The 27,624-nt window shown below is 37.5% G+C and overlaps 1 protein-coding gene across 11 annotated transcripts in view; it reads right to left on the bottom strand.

Moving 5' to 3' along the window:
- The window catches only part of FNDC3B (fibronectin type III domain containing 3B), a 321,193-nt gene that overhangs the window by 139,064 nt on the left and 154,505 nt on the right, over positions 1–27,624 (bottom strand). For all 11 annotated transcript variants that reach the window (XM_045583670.1, XM_045583677.1, XM_045583674.1 and 8 more), the window contains one exon: positions 12,297–12,373. In XM_045583670.1, coding sequence (XP_045439626.1) covers positions 12,297–12,373 — 77 coding nt within the window. The remainder of the gene's footprint in view (positions 1–12,296; positions 12,374–27,624) is intronic.

Genomic DNA, 27,624 nt, shown 5'->3' with positions numbered 1-27,624 from the left:
AGAGAGGCACGACTGTTGGAAAGACCCAGAGAGAGAAAGAAGCTGGGTCTGGCCTGCAGCCACAGTAGTCGCTGATCAGCCCCACCTCTCTTTCTCCCTGAGAGGTCAGCAGTCTGCTCCCCAGTCCCAGTGCACTGGAGCCTGCTTCTCACGCAGCCTGGTGTTCGGTCGAGCCTTCAGTCATTTTGGATGTTACGGACCCTGGGATTGTATATATAGGATGGTTTACAGCCCTTTTTTTTTTTTTTTTAATTATTTTATGGTATTCGTGAAAGACATCTATTTACATGTATAATCTAACACTTTCATCCTTACTAATCAAGGCCAGCTTTATCATTAAAAGTATTTTTAAGAAAATGAAATATTAATTCTGAAATAATCAGAAACAAAACCCCAAAATATATGCTAATTATTTTGCTTATTGTTCTTCCATAATGCAAATTACAACATATTTAATTACCAAATTCAACTTTGATCTATGTCTAAGAAAATTATGCCTATGTTCCCCAAAGAATAAAGAAGTCTGAGGAGCAATAATAGTGCACAAAATAATACTCAATAAATAGTGGCAATAGCGTTCTTTGTTATTTATTTTTTTAAGTTCATAAAGAAATATATCACTGTAGCAGAATTTAGAAATCAGAATTACAGTCCAAAAATCTTCAGACAATAAAATGTGCCTTCAGTCTTCACAAATAATCATGGAAAAGACAGATTAATTTTCTCTTGGGATGAATGAAATTATGACAATGTCCAGGGGCAGATAAATCACCTGCATTCAATTCAACAACTGTTTCCTGACACATACCATGAGCTAAACATTAGATATTCAAGTGAGGGGAAAACAATAGGTATTAAACAGTAAGATTTATTTATATAGCCTAAGAATAATATAAAGAGAATAATTAGACTAAGTCTGAAGTGTTGTTCAGAAATCAAAACAAAGTCCTTTCTTTTCAGAAATTAAAAACGATGTATTCTTCACCTAGACTATTTTCCTAGCACTGTGACTCAACAGAATGGCCACTCATATATCTTCTCGAGATCCTTGAAAAAGATCGCTGTGCTAGGTTCTCAGGATACCACCTGTTATGGGCTAAATTATGTCTTCCCTTCCCCCAACTAATTTATGTTTTGAAATCCCAACCCTCTGTACCTCAGCATGTGCCTATATTTGGAAATAGGGCCTTTAAAATAATGTAATTATGATAAAGTGAAGTCATATGGGTAGGCCTTAAACCAATATGATGTCTGTAAAAGATGTGTAAATTAGGCTACAGATACGCATGAAGAAGACTATGTAAATATAGTAAAGGAAGATGACCATCCACAAGCCAAGAAGAGAGGTCTTAGAAGAAACCAAACTTGAAGTCTCCAGAATTGTGAGGAAATAATTTCTGTTATTTAAGCCACCCAGTCTGTGGGCACCTCATTATGGTAGCCCTACAAACTAATATACCTCCTATCAGGGCCTCCCAACTGTCCTCTAAGTCCCTACCACCAGCCTTGCCTGCTTAAAAACCCCCTCTACAAAAAGTAATGCATTTATCTGCTGTGAACAAATGCCCATCCACCTTCCTCAGTCAAAGGAAGAAAGTCCGCCTGATGGAAGTTAGTTTGGTCATTTATCATGTCTTTGGATTCTGCTCCAGAAGTATTTACTGAGTAACTTCTATGTGCTTATTAGTAGTCTTCTTGTTACACAGTGGCCTAGACACAGATGAGAGGCTAGAGAATAAGGCACGAAGAGTTAAATGAGGAGAATGTTGAATTTATTTGCATGGGTGTTTTTAGAAGTATAATCAAGAGAACCATTAAAACAAAATGAAAAAAACTTGCAAGCAACAGCAAGAGGGGGCAGCATGGAGAGACAGATGAGAAAGAAACTCAGCCAGTGCCTGTTGTCTGCCAGCTGTTGGGTTACTCATTGATCTATTGGAGAATTAGATATTAGCATCCCTATTGGACAGGAAGGCGACCAAGACACAACATAGTTAAAATGTACTAGTTCAGCAGCAGAACCAGATTTTCTTTCCGGTCTGTACTCCAAAGCTCTTATTATGTGGAGAATTATACACAAGATAGGTATGCTAAGAAATAAATATGTAAACAATGAGCTGTGAGAAATAGAATAGCTGGGCTAGTAAGAGATGTGAAGGATTTAATATTTACTAAGTGCGTGCCGATTTGCTTAAATACCATCTACTGAAAAATAGGCAAGATATTAACATGTGCTGAGGGCCAATGACTAATACATAACAGAAAAATCTTACCTAGTAATTACTCCTATTAATATTAGTACCTCATTAAATCCTCCCAGCAATCCTGGGGGGCATACACAGTTATCCCCAGGTAAGAGGAATAAAGTCCAGGGAAGTTAGGCTAACTCACCCAAGGTCAGAGAGCTACCAGGGGATAAAGAGGACGATTTCGAGTCCAAGAATTAAAATGCATATCTTAACAACACTTACAGTCTGAGTGTCTTTTCTCATAGCTGACAGAGGAGGAAGCTAGTTCCCCTTACTGAACTGAAATACTCCACAGGAATTTTAATAAACCCCTCAGTTCCTAAAGCTCTGTCTTCTACTTCTGGGCTGCAAATGACAAGAATCAAAAGAAGAGCTTGAAAGGCAGGATGCAACAGAAAAAATTTTAAAGGCTGCCCCAGAGGGCCAGAGATGAGCCAGGCAGTGGGTAGAGCAGCCTGGGGACACACATGCCTCTGTATGCAGGGCCTGGCAGCTGGCTTGCAGAGGAGGCAAGGAACACTGAGTGAGCCACCTGCACACTGAAAACTGGGATCAAATAAGTGTGAAAGTCAGGCTCAAGCTCAATTTCTAACTGCTGCGAACATAAATGAAGTGGGCTCCTAGACCACTCAGGGAAGGAAAAAATATCAGCTGAAAAGGAGCACACAAACAAAAGGCTAGGCAATGCAAACGGCTGCATGGACTGCTGGGCAGGTAGAGTCCAAGCTTCTCCCAGCCACAGTGGTGCTCACCCCTCCACCAGCATCTGGGTCCTGCAGTGTGAATTAAAGATCTGTCTCTCCCACCCAAATGCAAGTCCCTCAAGGGCACCTGTGCACACAGGTGCTTCAAGAAAGGTTGGGTAAGTGAACAAATGAATGAAAAAGCAAACAACAACAAATAAATTTATCTTCTTAGATTAGATGTTTACCAAGAGCTATTTAACACATTCATTATCAAAATTTCCCCCCAGATAAATATCTGACATTCTTCTTCAAAATTTCAGATAATCTAAACCTAGTTAACTGCAGATGCGTCATGTCTGACTCATATTTTAAATGTTTTAAATATTAAGTATCATTTAATAGTACTATTTAAATTATTTTAATATTTTATTTCACAAGAAAGACACTGAAAAAAGAAGACACTGAAAACCAGGAGTGCAAAGTTGTTAGCTTTCACTTTTCCTCTCTTTGTACTAATCCCTCATTCTACATTTTCTAATCCACAGTGGGGCAAAAGTAGGTTTATAGTTATTCAAATGTAAAATAATACAATTAATAAATTATAAATAATAAACTGTGTTTCACATACAACTGTAAACTCACTTTTGCCTCACCCTGAACAGTGAACAATATAATAGAGGAAAGCAAATTAATTGTTCATGGAGAGTAGAAATTTGAAACATGAGGCTGTTATCTTCCTTAGTCCACTCCCTTTTTGCTACTATGGAAAACACTCCCACCACCATCACCTAAGTACCATTAGGAGAAAGCAAAATTGGAATAAAAAGAGGATTCAAAGAGCAACCAGAGTTAGATAGAAGCAAGTGTTCTTTCTATTTTACTGACGAAGTTAATTGACTTAAAAATGGTGGAAGAACCGAAACAGGTTTGGCTGAGTGTTAGAGCGTCGGTCTGCGGACTGAAAGGTCCCAGGTTCGATTCCGGTCAAGGGCATGTACATTGGTTGCGGGCACATCCCCCATAGGGGGTGTGCAAGAGGCAGCTGGTCGATGTTTCTCTCTCATTGACGTTTCTAGCTCTCTATCCCTCTCTCCTCCTCTCTGTAAAAAATTAATAAAATGTATATATATTTAAAAATGGTGGAAAAATATGATGTCTTTCCAAATATGACTTTTCTGTCCTTTCAAATTGCATGCTTACATCTGTGGATGAACATACCAAACATATATCTCAAAGGCATTTTCTCTTCATAGCTGTAATGGCTAACTCTGATGAAATAATATTCCAGTGTTTCATTATCATTAATGTCCTGAGACAATAAACCTTTAGACTTAAGACCAGTTCCTTTTGCCACACAGCATGGTATTTTTGTAGCCAAATGGAAAAATACATTATTGCTGATGTTTCTAGATTTCTAAAAGTCCTTTACATAATATAAAGAAATAGTCTGCAGAACAGTTGCAGATTGATAACACATATCAATTTTTAAAATTTTATTTTTAAATTAATATTTTAAAAAATTTTTTGAATTCCTTTTCTCAAACGGTTCTTGCCAATAGTTAAGTAATCAACCAAGTCATCTTATGTGGTTTTAAATAATAAGGTAATTCATGACTGAACAAAAATTCCCCAAACATTTTACCTATACATTCATTTATATCTAAAAATCTTAAATTTTCTATTGGTGCTTAATTTTTTAATTCTCATGCCAATTCCAGGCAATGGCTAAAGAATAAACTGAGGAGGGATGGTTAGATCCAGATAACAAATACAAGCCAGGTTGCTGTACAGGGATCATAAGCTGAAGGCATTGATATGGCACTTACTGATAAACTTGCTTGGAGGGAGATGGTTTACGGGGATATCCCCATAAATGGCAATGCCCCTTCTGTTTGCTTTATATGTGCCAACACTTTTATACACAGAAACAAGCTAAGCTACTTACACTTACAGGAATCTATAATCTGGAAAAAGGAGAGCAACTAGGGCATATTTAAATTAAAAATCTTTTAGTACATTGCTGGACACATTTGGCTTTTTCCAGATGACTACCCAATTATTTAAAACTAAACCCACTGAGGTTTAGAAAGGATGATGGAAACAAGTATATCCTCTGTGGTATCTCTTTAATCCAACTACTTCAGTAAAGCAGGTGATGCTACAGCTGAGGGGACAGTGGCAGCAATTTATTAAAACTTTCCAAACCAAGAAAGAAGCCAGGCAAGGTTAAGAGACACAACTTACAAACTGCAGAACCAAGGTTGAATCCTCAGCTGCTCCAGCTCTGTCCTACCACACCCCAGCCACCCCAACTTTAAGATCCCATGGGAAGGGAAAGACCCCTGTTCTAAACAGAACTGAGCTCCTTATGTCACTGCTGAGAGTCAAGTAGCTCCTTTCCCAAGCAGAAATACAGCACTGGGCAGAGGCTGAAGGTGAATGGTACACTAGTAAATTTGGTATAACAATTAAAACCATAACAATAACTCCTGTGGTTGGTATATCATGTAATAGTTTATAAAATGCTTGGCACAGAACTTAATTCATAATGCTCAAATCTTCTAACATGGGTAACATCATAGTCCTAAATTCTAGATGAATTTTAGGATCAATTAAGTAACTGAATAATCTAAGGTCAGCTAAATATCATTATTTGATTGTATCTCACCAGCCTAAGTAAAAAAACAAAACAAACAAACAAAAAAAACCCATTTGGCCCAGCCGGTGTTGCTCAGCTATTGAGCATCGACTTAAAGTCATGGTTCAATTCCCAGTCAGAGCACATGCCTAGGTTGCAGGCTCAATCCCCAATAGGGGACATGCAGGAGGAAGCCAATCAGAGATACTCTCTCATCATTGATGTTTCTCTCTCTGTCACTCTTCTTCTCTGAAATCAATAAAGATATATTTTAATTTAAAAAAAAAAAAGAAGCAGCACATTTGAAGATTGAAAATCAAATCTAACATTCCTCATTACTGTGTGGCACATAAGAATATCAGACAGGTGAGAAGTTACATCCACAGAGTTTAAGGCAATAAAATGCGCCAATTATTACTGACCAAATGGAAATGCTGTCTTAAAGAATATACTGTCAGCCGAAACCGGTTTGGCTCAGTGGTACAGTGTCGGTCTGTGGACTGAAAGGTCCCAGGTTCGATTCCGGTCAGGGGCATGTACGTTGGTTGCGGGCACATCCCCGGTAGGGGGTGTGCAAGAGGCAGCTGGTCGATGTTTTTCTCTCATTGATGTTTCTAGCTTTCTATCTCTCTCCCTTCCTCACTGTAAAAAATCAATAAAATATATTTTTTTAAAAAAGAATATACTGTCAGCAAATAAACAGTAAGTCAAGATCTGATGAAGATATTGATAAAGCTATCATTAGGAGGAACCTGTGGGTACTCCAGCACCTCAATATGCATCAACACAGAAGAGATGGCCAATTGAAGGTGATTTCAGTCCAGCTTCTCAAGCACACTCACATGGAAACACAGATAGATTGTGCTTGATGGTATGTATGGATTTTATATTTTACATTTAAAAATGTTTCAGCAGTCTTCCAATGGGTTCCACAGCCCAAGAAAAGATCAAGAACTCATGCTAATGATACTCAGATCATATTTATTGCATAGTATAAGTGATAGGTTCTAAAAATGTGTAGAAATATAAAATCCACTTAACCTTTACATACAGTTTTGTACCCAATAGGTTAGGCCCGTGGTAGTCAAACTACAGTTTGCAAGCCGCATGTGGCTCTTTGGCCCCTTGAGTGTGGCTCTTCCACAAAATAGCATGGCCTGGGCTAATCTATTTTGAAGAAGTGGCATTAGAAGAAGTTTAAATTTGAAAAATTTGATTCTCAAAAGAAATTTTAGTCGTTGTACTGTTGATATTTAGTTCTGTTGACTAATGAGTTTGCTGACCACTGGGTGTGGCAAAGGTATTTTTCTATGAAAAATTATTTCATAGGACAAATACGTTACTAATTCAAAAAGGCAGACTATACTAATTGTACAATAAAATCAATGTTATGGGCACAATTTAATCCTAACTAATGATTCAGAAGTCACTGCTAGATGCAATACTGTCTCAATGTTATTTTGAAAGTCAACTATCACTTTTCCATAGAATGCCAAATACCAAAGGAATGTGTTGTGCTCCACTGTTTTGGTAATGGTTGCTTATGGAAACTTATCATTCTCACTTGGTCTCCTTTTTAAGGAACAGTAGAAGAGAATTATCTAATTTTAGATTAGATCAGACATCCTCCAACCCTTTCCTTTCCAATCCCGCCTCCCTCCACAAGATAACAATGAATCCAGCCAGCCAGGAACATTTTGATAATTGCCTATTATGTGCTGAGCACTTTTCAAGAAACTGGAGATCCAGTGAACATAACACATAGGGTCCCTGACCTTGTGGAACTTAAATGCTAAAAGGGAAGAAGACCAACAATGATCAAGTAAGCAAACAAGTGAAGTGAAACACCACCCAAGTAAATAACTTAATGATATTCCTAAAAATCACACAGGAGTTGGATGCAGAGACCTACCTGGGCTCATGTTTCCTCACGCTAATCTTGTGTTCTATTAAACCACAATGCCAAGATCTCAGAAACAAAGAAAAGAAATCCAAGAGAAAATGCAGAACAGAGAGAAGGCTCACAAAGAGGAAAGGTGTATAATGCCTTGAGGGGAGGTAGTTCCTGGGCACATTCTTTAATTTAGCAATGCCTATCCTATCTGTAATTATTGCTTGGGTAAAATAAGCCATCTACTGAAAACTAAAAGTAGCTGAAAATCTGATGATAATGGAAACTAGAACAGAACAGACACATAAATCCTCTGCTCTTTCCACAGCTCCCAATTCCATGCATATACTCTGTTCATTCTGGAACATTTTCCCAACTTCCTACAGAAAAATCAATTCCTCCAAAGGACAAGCAATTCTCTTTATTGTTGGATGCTGAATGGGTCTAACAGGGCACAGGTATTCCCCCATGCTCCCTTCTGTTCAACATTAAAGAAGAAACACAGCATTGCTTTAACCACAGATTATAATTATTACAAGGGAGGAGCTGAGGCTAATATGTAAGGCTCCTTTCCCCATTGGGTCTCTGATTTTTGGGCAAGTCTTTAAAATATCTTCAATGGAGAATGACCAACCATACCAAAATTTAAATACATTTTTAAATAGACTTCATGTCTCTCCCAGGTCAAGGGAAGTCTATACTAATAACAGAGAAATATGCAAATTGTCCAGGACGCCATCACAGTAAAACCGAACAGCAAACCACATGGGGTGACAAGGCTGATAGGAGGGTTAGTGAGGGGCGACCAAACAACTGAACAGCAGCCTGTGTGGGGAGACCAGGCCAGCAGGGGAGTTAGTAAGGGATGACCAAATGACTGAAGAGCAGGCTGCATGGGGCGACCAGGCCAGGAGGGGGGGGCAGTTGGGAATGACCAGGCCAGGGAGTGGGGAGAGTTGTTGGGGGCAACCAGGCTGGTGGGCAGGAGGGGCAGTTAGGGGAAACCAGGCTGGCAGGGGGGTGGGGGGAGAGTTAGGAGCAATCAGGTAGGCAGGTAAGCAGTTAGGAGCCAGCCCTGGGATTGGGCCTAAAAAGGCAATCAGACATCTGAGTGGTCTCGGATTGAAGAGGGTGCAGACTGGGCTGAGGGGACACCCCCCCAATACACTAATTTCATGCACCAGGCCTCTACTTGAATATATATAACTGCAACAGGTGTTTACCCATTTGCTAACTCCCAAAACAAAGGAATGAGGTTAAGTTACATACTCTGCTATGACAACAAAAATACTTATTTCAACTACTCTTCAGTTTCTAGTTTACATCAATTAATCTGGATTTTTTTAAAAAGAGAAAGGTTTCCCAAATGACAGCACATTAACTTAGATATTTCACTTTTTCTTTTCATATGCTTTCTTAATCTTTGGGTCTACATGAAGTTTTTCCTGTAACATTTGAAAAATGTCTCATAAATTATTATGGAAAGATGGAAAATAAAACTCAAGGCATCTGCTTAAGAAATTTTTATATATAAATTATTTAGTGTTAATAATGAGGTTAAAAATTGAGAAGGACCAGTATACAATGAAAGGAAAAAGTTGCTTCATACTGAATGATGTCAGTATGTATTTAGAAAGGCAAACTGCCAGTTTCATTGAAATTGTTCTAACAGTCTTCTTCACTATAATAGCTACTACTTATTGAATGCCCACTGTTATATGAGGTGTGGACTACATTTTCTCTTAATTCTTACCTCTATCAGATCAGGTAGGTATTCACGTATGCAGTGAAAGAATCTGTATCAGTTACATGGAAGTAACATTGGTGGAATTTGAAAGCAGGCCTCTTCAGTTAATGTCCATGTTCTTCCCAACTACAGTAATCACCCTGTTTTCTCCCGTAGTTTCAATCCTAATCACACTCACAAATGTTTGTACATATGGAAATGGTGATGAGTGTGACAAGACTAACTGCGTTCTTCCTTAAATCCACTTTCTCATAGTTAAAAGAAAATGTATCCTATATTTTCTCTTAAGCTGGAAAGATCAGGTTGTTTTTTGTCCTCAAACCTTTTCCAGCATTCCACCAAAAAGCACAAAACACACTTACACTAAATACATAAAAGCCTACTATATCAGACTGCTGAGTTGAAATAACAAGATTCCACTATTCTCCTACCCTAGGTCCATACTATCTTTCAGGTCCATGGGTTTAATCCTTCTCAACCTAAGAAAAACAAAGATTATGTTAACGGCACCTCAGAGCAGACCACAGCTGTCTGTCTCCTCAACTTCTGGTGTTTCTCTTACTGTAAGATAAACTCTGCACATTACTGACATTTGTCTTTTGTCAAATTTATTTGATCAAATTTATGAATTTATCTTGAAAGCCGTTTCAGCTAGTTAATTATGTAACGCACTGATTTCCCCCCCACCCATTGACTCAATGTTACTAATGTAACATTTTTAATCATCCACTTGCCTCTCTCTTCAACCCTATATAATAAATGCCTAATATGCAAATTGTCTCTTCAACCAGCAGCTCTGCTGGGAGTTTGACCATTTGCTCTGATGTGCACTGACCACCAGGAGATGGCACAGAAAATGGCAGGCATTTGCCCCACAGTGAAGGCACTGCAGGCCCTGATAGGCCCCTATGAGAGTGGGACCAAGGCAGGATGGTGGAGCAGGTGAGTGGGCGGTACCAGGCCAAGGCAAGTGCAAGCCACTGATCACCAGGTGGGGGCTGATGGCCCTGCTGATCTGATCACCCTCTGCTGCCAGGTTCCCGGGCGCTGAGAAAGCTGGGCAGGGGCCCAATGCCCCACGGATTCAATCGCAAGGAGACCAGCAGCTGCAGTGGGGGTGGGGCTGCTACCCTGCTCCCTCAGCACCTAGGAGCCAGGAGGTGGCAGAGTGATAGGCAGATTGATTGGGCCCTGCAGGAAGCGACCAGTAGCAGCAGAGTAGCTGGGGGGTGAGGAGGTGGTGGCCGGGAAAGGGAGGGATTACCCGACTAGCAGCTGGGAGCCACTAGAGACCCTATCAGTGCACGAATTTTGTACACGGGGCCTCTCATTCTCTAATAATAATGGACGATCTTATACATGAGAGGCTGGTATTAGTCCTGGAGAAAGATTCATGAGTAGGCATACACCACACACCCAACACTCACAATGTCAGAAAGTAATGTAACCAAAAGCAAATACACCCATCAAGGCAGGCTCTGCTGCTGACTTCAAGATCACATCTGAGTGGGAAATAGGTTGGTAAAATCAGAAATGTGTGGTTTGCAATTCTGGTTCCACTCTGAGCCTCAGCTTCCTTATATGTAAATCACAGTAACACCACTGTCAAGAAAAAGTACACTGTGGCTTCTCTCTACCAGAATGTTTAACTTTTAACTGGTATTCCATAAATGGACCTTTAACATAAAAGGAGGTGTTTTTCTGCCATCTCAATGGTGAGAACTGTACTATGTTCAATGGAACGAAACACTTCCTCAAAATAAATGAGGAGCCATAATGGCATCCTGCATTCCTTGTTCTTTTCTGTTAATTGATTGGCAACGTGGATGTGATCCATCATCATATGTCCTGCTGGAAGGGGCTGCTCTGCATCCTTTTCTCCCTCCAGTGACTTATTTACAAAGACTTGTATAAAACAAGCCATTTATTTAAAACAGGGGAAGGACTAGCCAACATTCTGGTGACTCAAAACAAAACAAAACAAAATAAAACAAAACAAAACAAAGAAAGATGCCAAATTGGCTCACGTGAAAGTAAGGATGGAAAAAATGATATTTTAGTGGCTGCACTATGACTTAGATGGTAAAGAAATGGGTAAGTTTTATATCAGAGAAGGGTAAAATTGCTTTGATCCCTGCTTGCACAATTTTCCTATTCTAGCTGCCATTTTTTATCCTAGCAAATCATTAAAAACTTAAAATGACAGATTTTTTAAAAACACTGTAAAAACAGAGAATGAATAGAAAGAAAAAAGTTTGGAGGAATATAATCCAAAAAATGCTAACACAATGATTATTATCTTCTGTGGGTAGTAAAATTACAAATATTTTTTATTCTTTTCTGATTTTTTTTCAATGAGTATAAAATGTTCTTACAAGAAGGGGAAAAAAAAGAACAAAAGAGGCAAAGGAGAAAAACAGTTGGTTAGGAATTTGGAAAGGAAGATGTGCAGGGACAAAGGGAGACATTCATATTGCGCTGAGCCTAGGACCAAAGTTAAAGTATACACAGATATCCACATTCCAAGCGCACACATGTGTATTGCAGTTAAAATTTTAAAACCTTATCCTGGAACAGGATTATAACTTTTTCCTTTAACAATATTTTAGCCTTTCAATATACCTTTTGCTTTTTAAATTGCTATTGGCTATTTTATTTAAAAGAAAAACAAAATTTTAGAGAAATGTAAGTACAAACAGCCAAGTTCTCACATCACCCTCAGTAATTCACCAAGCCCAGGATGTGCCGCACTTGGAGAAATGAGACTATACTAACAATGTTTTCTTTGATATTTTTACTGATTAGTCTCTAATTCAAGAGACTAATGAAGAAATCACAATCAATGGTCAAGCGTGAAACTCATCTTGGCCAAGGGCAGCCTAGCAGCCCAGCTGTGTTTTCCTCCCTCTAACTCTGGCCTGTTAAGCAGCAAGACTCTGGAAGGGCTGCCTGGTACCACAAAAATGACAACTCTGGCATCATTCTAACTGAATTAATCTTGGAACACGTTTTCAAAACTCCACATGTATTCTCTTGGCACAATGACAGCGCCCACAGTGAGTGGAGAAGTCCATCAACTGGTTACCTGTGAGATATAACCTGGAGGCACATGGATAGGAGGAATGGATCCATTAGGTGACATCATCGGAACTTCAGCAGGTCCTAAAAGAAGCAAGAGCAAGATATTAACAGTTGAAGAAACGTAATAGTACTCAAAATAATCATTGGTATTTTAAAAATATCATCAAAACTAAAGAGAATTAATCACTTTGCTATTTTCTCTTCAATAATTGGTACACTGTGCCTTAGACATGAAATTATGGATGAAAAGGAATTCTCCAGGTGTATAAGTCAAGGGGGAGGGGAAGCAAAACTATGAGCATCTTTTATAAATATTTAATGATTCCCAAATCCTCAACGCTGCTTAGTTAAGAGTAGTTTAACAAAGCGGGGCAAAAAGTTCCTTTTTATTGTTTTTAAAAGAATGTATCAATAACATCCAAAATACAAAATTCATTTGTATTAAACAAATAAATTTTAAATGAGTTTATCGCTTCTGATTTAAAAAGCCCCAATGGATGTAGGTTCATAATTTTTATTTCAAATTATTATTTTCACTAAGTTATTGTAACATGACATTAATTTTCAAAGAGAAGAAACCAAAAACAGTTCAAGGTAACTGAGTTTGGTATGCCTTTTATGTTATAAGGCAGAGAGGGGAAAAATGTCACATTTTAAAACTAGGCACTATTAGAAATACTCATGACAAATTTATTTAAGGTTGTTTCAAAGCAAAACATTCAAATAACAAGAGGTTAGTTTCAAATTTATCAAAAGTTAATTACAGGTCTACTACAAACGATGATCAGCAAGGTAAGACTCACCTAAAATACAATTTGAGTTAATATTTAATTACAAAGAAACCATAACATTTGTCATAACATCAAAATCAACTTCTGACACCCTACCAAAGGTCCTATGATTACATGGTTCCCCTAGGTGTGCAGGGTTTTCATGTTGGTAGCTGGCTCCCTTATTTAACACCCACCGCCCAAATCCCAATCCAAACTGTAGGGCTTTAAAAATTAAATTTACTTGGGTGACACTGGTTAATACAATTAGTTAGGTTTCAAGTGTACATTTCCACAATACATGATCTATCTGCTGCTAGTGTGCCCACCACCCAAATCATCTTCTATCACCAGGTTTACTTTCCCTCCCCCACTTCTCTCCCACATGTTTATAGTCTGAGATGCGACTTCCTGGCTCCAAGTGCCCTGTATTGTTTATTTTCTCTCTCCCAATGAGTGTTGTGCTGCTGGCAATGAAAATTGCTGAACTGTAACAAAAACCAAGAAAAATACAACACTTTTCTTGGCAAAAGAAAATAGATCCTGCCACCCAATGCTGCATTTACATGTAAGCAATAATGCACCCCTCACTGCACAGTACAACTCAATATTCTAACTTCTTCACAGGAGAGGACCAGATGGGGGGATATAGAAGGGTAGGGATGCTGGGGTACCCATCCATAGTTCTACAAGTAGGGAAACATAGGAGTAGGGCAGAAAAGATGCTGATATTCATGTAACATACCATCTGACCAAAGTTCACACAGCAACTTCATGGACAACACACCAAAGCACTAAACTATGTGATAATCTCTCAACACATATAAAGCCAAAGTGGCCTCTCTCAGGTTAACAAATTGATGATCACTTAAAACAAAAGACAATGTCATAAATGTATGACCCTATTCTATTTTAAAGTATAATTTCAATTAATACATATACTAATCACTGTAGGTACTTTCCAAGTCTATCATTCTCATCAGCTTTAGCATTTCTGCCATAATCATCAAGACATTTCGGTATCTACTAAATAGTTTTATTTGGATTGTCTCACTTAAGAATCACAGACAACTATTACAGCCTTAGCCTGAGCAGTATCTATGAAATCCAAGGGTCTCTGCCTGGTTACATTCCCAGCTCACTAGTCACACTGGTTATGTGACCTTGAACAATTCACTTTTGGAGCCTCACTGTTCAACAGGTATAAATGAGAAGAACAACTCCTACCTGATACGGTTGGGTTTAACGATTAAACTCAATAATGTGTGCAAAAAACACTTAGTAGTACATAGCACAAAAATCACTCATCAAAATGTTAGCAATCTTTACAACATGTTTAAATTTTTTATTTATAAGTTTTTATTGCTCAGTTTTATTTGTTTGTTAACATTATAAGTACTGATTTATTTTAATTGTCCTTGTAAACACATAAAATCAACAACTATACACTTTGTACAATATTGCCTTAAGAGGCTAATCTTCATCAGACAAATATCAAATACTTCAGAGCACAGATGTGAACAGAAATGCTACCACCTCAGTATTGTTTTTTTAATCACTAAAATGTATACCAGGCACAGTCTCTTAACCCAAGACATGACCCCTAAAACTGTTAAAGTCGTTCGTGTAAAATACTTTAAAGAATGTAGGACAAGTGAGTGATTTACAGCCAGAAAATGTTTTCTTCCCAGACTTGATTTCAAAAGTAGCCAAATGACTTTAACATGCTTGCCCACCCCCTTTCTCTTGTCACTGTCATCAAACCCTTACAAAGGGCACTGCAAAACATACAGTAATGACTTCCGAAACTCAACTGTGCCTTGGAACCCCAAGATTGTTTTTTGTTCTGAAATAAAGTAAACCATTGCATTCACAGGCATTCTGGAGTTTAAAAGCTTAACACTTGTTTCTCTTCAATTGGTGAGTTACTGCCTCTGCAACTCTGTGTCTAAGAACTTCTGTATTATTTAATCCTTACCTAATTAAAACACAAACTTCTCTCCCTTAACTTCTAGAAATACTAAGTTCCTTTTAATTTTTTTATTATTTTTATTTTTTTACAAATAATAAATCTTTATTGTTCAGATTATTACAATTGTTTCTCTCTCCTCCTCTTCCCCCCATAGCTCTGCTCCACCAGGTTCCCACCCCATCCTCTGCTCTTACCTCCCCACACTGTCCTCATCCATAAGTGTACGATTTTGTCCAATATCTTCCCATAACCCCCATACGGACACCCCTTTCCCCCTGAGAATTATCAATCCACATTTTTTAAATTGATACCCTCATGACACATAGGACTTAAAATCATATAGCCCTTAGAATATGGTGAAAATGGTTCTCTCTTTATTCAACCACACCAACACTGGCTATATTTGGGACGAGGGATAACTTGGTGGGGAGGGGTGTCATCACACAATATTTTCAAATAAATCAACTTCTTCTGACTATACTGGGAAATCACTGAACTATTAAGCTTTTTAAAAATAATTTTTAAATCTCTTCAGGTATCTGGAACCTCCTTTAATTAAACACTCTCGTTATATACAGGCAGGTATGTACATATACATTAAATAATTTGAAAATGAAAGTAAGCAAACATACACTTCCAAAATACTGTGTGATATTTTTTGAGAAGCTAATTCAGATGTTCAGCTAGAGACTACATGAACTCTTCCACAGACAGATGAAAAATATCACAATCACAGTTTCTAGAACTGAAACTAAAGTGTTTGCTAAGAGCCAAGTAACTCCATAAAAAAAAAAAAAGCCTTGGGAATTTTGATCAATTTCAGGTTTTAGGCTGTGACTTCAACAGATAAGAATTCTTTTTGCACTGAACAAGATGTTAGGCACAGACAAGCACTACGATTGGTTTATAGTCATTAAAAATTTAACTGTGATACACACGGTATAACATCTTAAAAGTCTGCTAGAATTTGTTAATGAATTGATATTTAATTCACTTATAGCAAAATCATTCAATCAACAGTAATTCATGCAATTATCATATGACTAATTTCCACATCAAAGAGACGGAATGTCAGTCCAGCAAATGGTATTTTAGGACCACACATGCACATGAAGAGTCCCCGAGATCCTGTCAAGACTGTGAGGCCACTCTTCTTCCTTCTGTGCTTCTTCCCTGCTGCCAAGAATTCCCCCAGAGTTCACACATTTATATAGCCCTTGCTCTGATGCTATATTCAGAATATTCACCAGGGATAACTAGATTGACTGAAGGTGAATGTACAAATGAGGTTTAGAAATCTGAAAGTGGTGATAATTGAGAATTCAGGGTATAAATTATCACCTAAACTAGCCTCAGAAATAGCTATAAATAATTAATTATACCACAATTTCAGACATGTTTAAATGGCATTTTTATAAGGTAAGTATTCATCAATCGGTGAACAAGTCATGAATAAATAGAAATGTATTTCTGTACCTGTGTATAAACTGGTACTTGTGTGTTCAATCTTATTCTCAACAACAGCCCTTGGTAGCAAGAGGTCACATTCTTATCCTATTAATTTAAATACCATGTTCACAAAGGACATAAAGGAACTGAGAGCATTAATGGGCAAAATAATGATGTGATAAAAATCCAATAAACCCTATAAAAGTGACCCTCAAGTGTGTCTAAATAGCCAAAGAAGATAGATTCTTGCTGGCAGTAGTCGTAAGGTAAGGCCACAGCTAGCAGGCAAGTAAATAATTATGGCAAAAGTAATTATCAGGACAAAAGATCTGAATAAAAGTGCACTTGTGCTGTTTGCCAATGGTCTAAGTCTGAATATAAAAGTAAGGTCTTCTGATCAATCCCGTGACTGTCTAATAATGAATCTCCAATTATGGTGACTCAAGACACACAGCTAAGCCAAAAGATGATGTAAGCACTTTGGGAAACACTGACTTTTTAAATTATTTAATACTAACTAATCCCACAAAGAAGTAAAAGGAATACAAAGTAATAAAGAACAGGTCCTAACCTCAAAGAATCTTAAACTCCTAGTGCAGAGGTTCTTAAACTTCACAGTGCATCAGCTTTAGCCAGAGGATTTCTTAAAAATCCAGATTGCTGCGTTCCCCTTCCCACAGTTCTAGGACCAGAGGGCCTGGGATGAGTGTCCCCAGAGTTAGCATTTCTAAGAAGTTCTCAGGTGATATAGCTGCTGCTCTTCAGGGGACACATTTCTGATAGCCCCTTAGGTAGTGATTTTCAAACTTTTTCATCTCATGGCACACATAAACTAATTACTAAAATTCTGCAACACACCAAAATATATATTTTTTGCCAATCTGACAAAAAAAAAACAGGTATAATTTTAATTCATTCATACCGAACAGCTATTGTTGTGTTGGTTATTGGCATTTTAAAAGTTTTTAAAATTCATTTTCCTTTTGAGAGAATGAGAGGCAGAGGGAGTTGACGGGGGGGGGGGGGGGGGATAGGAACAGAGAGGGAGAAGGAGAGGAAAAAGGAGAAAAGGAAAGGAGAGAGGAAAGGTAGAAGGGAGGGAGGGAAAGAGGGAGGGAGGAAAAGAGGGAGGGAGATTTGTGAGAGAGGGAGAGATGTGAGAGAGAAACATTGATCAGTTGCCTCCTGTATGTACCCTGACCGGGGAGTGAATCCAAAACCTAGGTATGTGCTCTGACCTGTAATCAAACCCATCCTGTCACCTTTTGGGATATGGGATGATGCTTCAACCCAGCCACTTCAGCCAGGGCTGTTATCATTGTTGTTTTTTGTTTTCTGTTTTGTTTTTGTTTTTTGACAATTTAAGGGAAAAGAAGTTCATACCCCTGACTAAAGAGTCAGGTGTTGCATTTTTTAAAAATTCTTGTGGCACACCAATTGAAAATCTGCCTTAGATGATAAAAGACAATAAGCTAACACAATTAACATCATACTCAATGGTTAAAAACTCCATAAAAAATTATTAGACTTAATATATGAATTCAGCAATGTAGCAAGATACAAAATTATGGCATTTTTATATAGCAATAGTGAACTTACAGAAAGAGAAATTTAAAAAAACAATCCTATTTACCATTGCACAAAAAATTTTTTAAAAAAATACCTAATAAACTTAACTAAGGAAGTAAAAGACCTGTACTCAGAAAACTACAGGCCACTGAAAAAAGTGATAAGAAATACATAAACAGATGGAAGATCATACTATGTTCATGGATTGGTAGAATCAGCATCATTAAAATGTCCATACTACCCAAAGCCATCTATAGATGCAATGCACTCCCCATTAAAATACCAATGGCATATCTCACAGACCTAGAACTAACACTTCAAAAATTTATCTGAAATAAAAAAAGACCCCAAATAGCTTCAGCAATCCTGAGAAAGAACAACAAAGTAGCAGGGATCTCAATGCCAGATATTAAGCTATATTACAAAGCCACTGTTCTCAAAAGTGTCTGGTACTGGCACAAGAACAGACATATAGACCAATGGAATAGAATAGAGAACCCAGAAATCGACCCAAACCACTACGCTCAATTAATATTTGACAAAGGAGGCAAGAACATACAATAGAATCAGGACAGTCTCTTCAATAAATGGCACTGGGAAAATTGGACAGATACATGCAAAAAAAAAAAAAAATTAAACTAGACCACCAACTTACACCATGCACAAAAATAAACTCATAATGGATAAAGGACTTAAACATAAGATAGGAAACCATAAAAATCTTAGAGGAATCCACAGGCAGCAAAATCTCAGACATATGCTAAAACAATATATTCTATGATACAGCTCCTAGGGCAATGGAAACTAAAGAGAAAATCAACAAATGGGACTACATCAAAATAAAAAGCTTCTGCACAGCAAAAGAAATCACCAACAAAACAAAAAGAGAGCATATATGCCTCTGTTATCTCCAACAAGGGTTTAATCTCCAACATTTACAGGGAACTCATACAACTTAACATAAGGAAGGTAAACAATTCAATAAAAAAAATGGACAGAGGATCTAAATAGATACTTTTCAAAGGAGGACATACAGAAGGGCAAGAGACATATGTAAACATGCTCAAAGTCACGAGAGATGCAAATCAAAACAACAAGGAGGTACCATCTCACACCTGTTAGAATGGCTATCACCAACAAATCAACAGATAAAACAAATAACAAGTGCTGGTGAAAATGAGGAGAAAAAAGAACCCTCATGCACTGCCAGTGGAAATGCAGACTGGTGCAGCCACTGTGGAGAACAGTATGGAGTTTCCTCAAAAAACTGAAAATGGAACGCCCATTTGACCCAGCGATCCCACTTCTAGGGATATATCCCAAGAAATCAGAAACATCAATCAGAAAGGATATATGCATTCCTATGTTCATAACAGCACAATTTTCCATAGCTAAGATTTGGAAACAGTCTAAGTGCTCATCAGCAGATGAGTGGATTAAAAAACAGTGTTGCATCTATACAATGGAATACTATATCACTGTAAAAAAGAAAAAAGAAAAAAGAACTTCTACCATTTGCAACAGCATAGGTGTAGCTGGAGAGCATTATGCTAAGTGAAACAAGTCAGTCAGAGAAAGGTAAACATCACATGATCTCACTTATACGTGAAATATAATGAACAACATAAATTGATGAACAGAAACAGATTCAGAGACAGGGAAGCATCAATCAGACCGTCAAACCTCAGAGGGAAGGCAGGGGAGGATTGGGGGAAGGGGAAGAGATCAACTAAAGGTCAAGTATGCTTAGCATAACCAATGGACACAGACATTGAGGGGGTAGGGGGACAATGGGGAGATAAGGACATATATGTAATACCTTAATGAATAAAGAAATAAAAAGAATGCATCATACACACACCAACAGATACTTAAATATTTCCCCTAATATCAGGAACAAGACAAGGATGACAGCTTTCCCTGCCACTGTTCAATGCTATACTGAAAATTCTAGCCAGAATGATAAGGGAAGCAGAGGTGGTAGGAGGAAGGGAGTGGAGAAGAGAGGAGGAAAAAGGAAAGACATACAAATTGGAAAGAAAGGGATAAAACTATTTGGAGATAACAATCTATAACAATAAAAGCATAATATGCTAATTAGACCAGAAGGGCGACCCTCTGGATGAAGCTGGAGCTGCAGCCAAGGAATCAGGTAGCTGAGGCTGCAAGGATGGGATCCAGGCAGCGGCTGTGGCAGCAAAGGCATACTCTTTCATGACTTTCCTGCATCAGGCCTCCGGTCTTATATAAAGAAAATACCAACGATACCACACACACACACACACAAAAAAAAAACAAAAACAAAAACAAAAAAAAACCAACACACAAAACCTACTAGTGCTTATAAACAAATTTGGTACATTTGCAGGATACAATAGCAACATAGGTCAATTGTGTTTCTATATACCACAATGAACAATCTAAAAAGGAAATTAAGAAAACAATTTGAATTACAACAATACCCAAAAGAAAAAAATACACCTAAGATTAAGTTTAACCAAGAAGGTGAAAAGACTTTCACACAAACTATAAAACATTGCTAGCCCTGGCCAGGTAGTTGAGTTTTGTCCCATACACCAGAAGGTTGCAAGTTCAATTTCCCGTCAAGACACATACCTAGGTTCAATCCCTTGGTCAGGGCGATACGGGAGGCAACCTATGGATGTTTCTCTCTCACATCCATGTTTGTCTTTCTGAATCTCTCCCTTCTCCCTCTCTAAAATCAATAAACATATTCTTGGAAGTAGATTTTTTAAAAAAAAAGGAAATAAAAAACCTAAATAAGTGGAAATAAACAACTAAATAAAGACATGGAATGAATGAAAGACTTAATATTGCTAAGATGGCAATACTACTCAAAGCGATATAGTCAATGTAATTTCTATCAAAATCCCAATAGCTATTTTGACAGAAACAGAAAAGCTAATCTACAAATCATATGGAATTGCAAAAGGCCCAAACAGAAAAAAAGAATGAACTTGGCATCCTATCTGACATCCTATATAAAAATTAACTCAAAATGAACCATAGACCTCCATACAGGGTGTCCCCAAAAAAGTGTATACATACTTTGAATAATTATTAATTCTTCTGGGTTAAACATGAAAAGAAAGAAAAAGCAATTGAGTTATCAGCTGTTAAACGTGTATACGGTAGTATATATTTGGGAGATATCCTGCATAACGGGAAGACCCTAAAACTCAGAAGAAAACATGGGTATATTTTCAGTGTTGAGCTGGACAATGGTTTCTTAGATATGACACCAAAATAGAAGCAACAAAAGAAAAAAATAAACAACTTCATAAAAGTTAAAAACTTTTGTGCATCAAACGACATTATTAATTAAGTGAATAGACAAGCTACAGATTGTGAAAAAAATATTTTCAAATTTTTTATCTGATAAGGAACCTGTACTTCAAATATATAAAGAATTCTCACAAATCAGCAAAACAAACAAAAAACAACAACATACAAACAAACAAAAAACAACCATCCAACTTAAAAATAGGCAAGGGATTGAATAGGTATTTCACAAAAGAAGATATATAAATAGCCAACATCACATAAAAAGATGCTCAATATCACTAATCATTAGGGAAATGCAAATCAAAACCACAATGAGGTACCACTTCACACTTGCCTATAGTGGCTATTTTCAAGAAAATAAAAAATAACTGTTGATAAAGATGTGGAAAAATTGGAACTCTTGTACAATTGCTGGTAGGAATATAAAATGGCATAGCTGCAGTGGAAAATAATTTGGCGCTTTTTCAAAAAGTTGAACATAAATTTACCATATGACCTATCAATACCACTTCCATGTGTATACATGTATACACACCCATGAGAATCAAATACTGGAACTCAAACACATGAACACACATGTGCACAGCAGTACAGTTCACAATAGCTAAAAGGTAGAAAAAGCCAAAATGTCCATTAGGGGATGAATAGATAAATAAAATGTGATATAATACAAACAATGGACTATTGCTTGGCCATAGAAAGAAAATACTGATATATGCTACTATGTGGATAAAACTTGAAAACATTATGCCAAGTAAAAGAAGCCAGACACAAAAAGGTCACATATTTTGTGATTCCAGTTATATGAAATATCCAGAATAAATAAATCAATAGAGACTCATGTGGTTTCCAAGGGCCGAGGGGTAGGAGGGAATTTGGGGAGCAAGTGCCTACAGGTTTCCTGTTAGGGTGATGAAAAATGTCTTAGAATGTTGTGTGCATTGCATATCAATAAAAATATATTTTTTAAAAATGATGAACACATAACTGAAGAAATGTAAGATAATAAAACTGGGGTTGCTAACAAACTACCAAAAAGCAACAGAGTACAAATCTCCCAGAGCACATCTTCATTCCGTATACATTCATATTTGAGAAGATGCTATTTCTAGACAGTGTGTTATGTAAAGACCAGTAAGATGCATTCTCTATCCTCAAAGGACTGTTAGTGTAATTATGGAGATACAGACATGGAAAACAAATAGATACATGCAGGCACTGTCTAAATTTAGCAAAATTTAAAAATATTATCATCCTGTGAACCCATCAGTAATTACAGAAATGAGCAGGTAAAAGGTCCTAAAGATTTGGCAGTAGCCTCACTGCTTTACAAATAAAGAAACTGAGGACCAGAAGCAAACTGACCAGCAGCCAGGTGATAGAATAACAGAGTCTAGTAGTCAGTTCTCCTGGTTTTTAGCTCAATGTTTCTCATTTTACTTTTTCCCTGGTAAGATGTGTTGTTTCTTAAAATGCAGCTGCCAAGTAATTTTCTTTGAAGGTGCAGTTTTCACACAGAACCAGGTAGATAATACATTTCGCTGGCTCAGATATATGGTCTTGCCCACCTGTAACTACTACTTCTTCCCAAAGGCATCCTGACAGAGAAGAACAGATCGGAGAGAAGAATCTGAGCATTGAGAAAAACTACAGGCCTGGAGCTCGTGAGCCTGGGATTGAATGTGGTTTCTAGCACGACCTTGGGCAAATTACTTAAAATCTCTCTGACAGATGAATATTTTTCTGACCTACAAAAAGAGCTGCTTCCAAGGGTTGTTCTGGAGACTGGGAGATGTAATACATATATTGATAAAGTACCCAGCACACTGCCTTGTCAAATAATGATATTTAAAAAAATAACTTTAACATTGTGCAACAAGAAGGAAAGTGCTGTATGAACAAAGAGGTTAATAGAGAGTAATCATTTAGCACAGAAACAAATGAAGAATTGCAGTTTCTCAAATGAGCAAGTTTGTTGTTTGCTTCCTCACATATTTTCTTCTAAAAACATGTTCCCCTCATGTAGCTTGGAAAAAATAGCCTCTAAAAAACTGTAAAGATATATGATTTATGGTTATTAAAAAATAAAAATCAATTTTAAAAAGAGCAAAGGCTGGTTACTTTCTCAGAGCTGTCTACTTTCTTTCCCCTGATCCTAGCTCTCTCCCCAAACTACTTGTTGGTCTTCCCTAACTTCTAGGAAATCTTAGAAAGCTGGGTGTGCCTAACTGTCCTGAGACAGCTCTGAATCAAAGGATCAGTCCTTGTTTTCTGAAAGTCGAATCTTCTTCTTCTTTGACATTGGCTTTCTTATAAGAATTTCTAGTCTGGGTCAGTCATTGTTTTTAAAAGTAGCAAGTGGCCAGAACAACAAATAACCCAATGACCAAACCATTCCTACCGAGATCTGAGGTACACCACTATCAAGAACCAAAACTGAGTCACGGATACCATTTCAAAGAATGGCTCACCACCATTTCATAACGTAACTATTTTAAAACACAAGGAGGAAGGAGCTGCATTAGTTATTAAATCTGTTTTGCCAAGTTGAAGTAAAAGTCTTTTCTTTCCAAATATTTGTTTGAACTTGTTTTGCTACTTAGCTGTTATAAGGGCAACAAGAGCAGGTAGAGAAGGGTTTAATTTTCACATAAAACTAAACTTCATGAATCTGATTTTTCTCAATTTCAATAAAATTGAGATTATCTACCCAATCTTCTTTATTGAGTGGGTTTATGGCTTAAATGTTAATGAAATCCATTTAACCATTGTGTAATTATAGTGTTTTATTTATATGAGCTAATATTTTATTGAATTCAACTAAATAAACACTATTGTGTAAGATGCTGCAAGGAGTTTAAAGCCACATAGATGATTTTACAATAGATATGTTACTAACAAACTACTACATAAATAAGCAGCATTGTTTTATTAAAGGCCAAGAGCTCTGAAGCTGGGGAATAAAAAATTACCCATGGGGTGGGTAAAGGAGCAGACTTAAAACTCACAAGTGACTGAAAATGAATGGCAGTGGAAGTTGTTGAATCCAGTCCCAATAGGTACGGTGGCCTAGCATAGTTTTAAAAAGAGCTTGATTTAAATTCAGGGCTTCAGGAATACAAGCTCTAAGATTGTTAAAGATATTAGGCACTATGACAGAGGCCAGTAATATAGCCTCCAACTCCTGAATTTAGAACTCTTGGTTGTGGTTTTGCTGAACCCGTTCTAGTTGTCAGACCTTGTGCAGGTGCCAAGGACACAATGACATTGAAGAGAACAAGCAATTTTGTTCTTAATTATAAGAGGACGGCATGCAGAATGAGTAATGTACAGGTGCACAGAAGTGCGTCAGGGTGAGGGAACGATTCAGCTTTGGGTCCTGGTTTTGACCTGAGGTTTCCGTAACACACTGTGCCTCTCAGCATGGAGCCAGGCACATCACACAGACATCTCAAGCAGCATGGGCATTTATTTACTGAAAGAAATGATTCAAGAATTAGGTAGAAGGCTTATGAGAAATGATTCAAGAAGTTGGTCTTAGAGAGGTAAGAGGGGGAAAAAACAAAAGCAAACAAAGAATGGGTTCGTAGACATGCAGCTGAGCCTCCCAAGGTCTCCCTACTCTTCAAGGTAATCTATATCACCCTATCCACATTCAGAACCTAACAATGAAAAACACTCAGGATCACCGACCAGTTAAAACTCATTTAAATGAATACTAAGACTCAGTCTGTCTTTTTTTTTTAATTATTATTTTTATTTTAATGTCAGGTTTTAAAGGAGATAATCAATGGATCTGGTTATACTTAAACCAGGTCCTTATAAACTTCCAAGCTCTGAGGAATGATACAAATATAACTAAATATAACTCAATAATACTGAGAAAGGGCTTCTGATATTTTACAAAGCCAGTCCGTGCAATTATTAGCAGCAAAATTAAAATAAAGGCACCAAAAGCATTAAGCACTTCATTTCAAAGCCTTTAAAATTAAAGCTTTTGTAGCATGTTTTCTCTTGTGCCCACACTTTCTCATACAGAATGAAAACCAATTTGAGAAACAGTTGGCATTCTAGCTAATAAATTCAAGAGAGAGTTACCAGAAGATTGAAATAGGTGAGCATAATTTCAGGGGAACCCTTCAGATAGCTTGGTTGAGGATAAAAACTTAGTAGAACAGAATTATTCTAAATTTCATTTTAAATGTCCCAAGATAAAACACAAACTGATGTTTTCAAGAAATATATTGAAGATTTTTAAATTTGCAGGATAAAGAATCAAAACTAAAGATTATTCATTAGAAGCATATGGTAGGGCCTGGCTGGCATGGCTCAGTGGTTGAATGTCAACCTATGAACCAGGAAGTCTAGGTTTAATTAAAGTCCAGCCACATACCTGGGTTGTGAGCTGGATCCTCAGTAGGGAATATGCAAGAGGCAGCTGATCAATGGTTCTTTCTTATTATTGATGTTTCTAGCTCTCTAGAAACATAAAATGTATTTTATTTAAATACATTTTATTTAAAATACATTTTAAATAAAAATATATTTTAAAAAAAGGGGGGGTAGAGAGGGCAATGGAGGAAAAAAGAAACATGTAATACTTTCATGAACATATATGGCATAATATGTTAATTAGACTGCAAGTCCTTCCAGATGACCTTCCAGACAAAAACAAAGCCGGGGCTGCCAGGGAAGCCTGGGTTCCAGGTGCCAGAGGGAAGCCAGTGCTGGCAGCTGGGGGAAGGCCTACTCTTGCATGAATTTCATGCACTGAGCCTTGTGTGTGTGTGTGTGTGTGTGTGTGTGTGTGTGTGTGTTAAGCCTATGGCAGGGAGAACAAGAATGGCCATATTGTTCACTATGACCATGAGTATTCAGAAAGGGTTGTCTTCATTCTCTCACCAGCTTTCTCTGCTCTCAGAAAGGGTTATGGAAGGAAACGGGGATGAATAAAACCTTGTCCACTCTTACTCCCATACCCACTCCCACCCCATTTGGCTGACTATAAGGCCTACTTCTCCCAGGAAGGACAGAACAGTAAGCAAGACAAGACAGCAAGGAGATATTTTCATAACAGCTGCATGAAAAACTCTGAGGCAAATGTGCACTTCCTATATTATTTGTGCTCCACTTTACAATTTCAATGTCATGTTCTAGAAGGGCAAGTTTGAAAATAGTACTGAAATAATTAACCACACAACAATCATCATATATAATAAGAGAGGAATATGCTAATTATCCGTTATGCCTTGAGGGGTAATGACCAATGGCTTAACGACCAGATCACGGATCTGCAAGAAGGTGGAACAGCGAACTACAAGTGGGTTGCAAAAGCTACAGGAGGGGACAGAGCAGCAAGCTATGAAGAGGATGGGAAGGAGGGGGAGAATGGGGTGGGAGGAGCTACAAGAGGGCGGGGCAGCAGGCAGAGAGCTATAGGAAGGTGGCAGAGAGCTACTGGCACACAGATTCCTGGGCAGGGCTACTAGTATGATTATATTCCTCACAAGATCTGTTTTATTTTATTCATCTGTTACAAATGAAAGAATATTAGAAACATCACCCATCTGAAAGCTGAAGTACAAATACTACTACTACTACTACTAATAATAATAATAATAATAATAATAACAACAATGTATAGCTTTAAGCACTCAATATGTTGAGAGTTCAATTGCCCATTGCTCTAATGAGGCTTTACAAAGCAAACTAGAGGATCCCTTTTAACTACTCTCAGGGTTGGTTCAAAACAAAGGGCAGGCCCCTGTAAGAGTGGTGCTCTAAAGCAAAGTATTTGATAACATCCTAAAGGCATTTTATTGACAACACACCCAACACAATTTGCTGGCTTAGTTCTTTAACTCGGGTGCCTCAAATTCAAAGGCAAGAGAGAAATGTCTGGGATCCATGAAATAAAGCTACTAAAGAAAACCAATAGTTACTATAGAAATGGGAAAAAAATTCCATAAAATAAACCATAGTTTATATATCTGCTGCCACTTTCTTTCCAATCTGGTAGGCTACTCATTCACTCACAATCACCCAATATCAGATTGAAAGTTTTTCAACCAAAGGCCAGCAATCTTCTGAAATAACTTAATTTTACAAAAGTGTGATTGCTAATAAAAATTCTCTAAATTATCCAGTGTCTGAGACCTAATAATAGGCTTTGAGATGACTAGTTTAATTTATAGTTCTAGTCTGTCTTACCTAAACCACACAGAGGCTAGGAAGGTAAATAAGATTTCCTATAGACCAGCCATGCT

Source organism: Pipistrellus kuhlii, unplaced genomic scaffold (genome assembly GCF_014108245.1).
Source record: "Pipistrellus kuhlii isolate mPipKuh1 unplaced genomic scaffold, mPipKuh1.p scaffold_m20_p_2, whole genome shotgun sequence".
NCBI lineage: Eukaryota > Metazoa > Chordata > Mammalia > Chiroptera > Vespertilionidae > Pipistrellus > Pipistrellus kuhlii.
The sequence above is the reverse complement of the archived record's forward strand: the minus strand, read 5'-3'. Positions and strand labels throughout refer to the sequence as shown.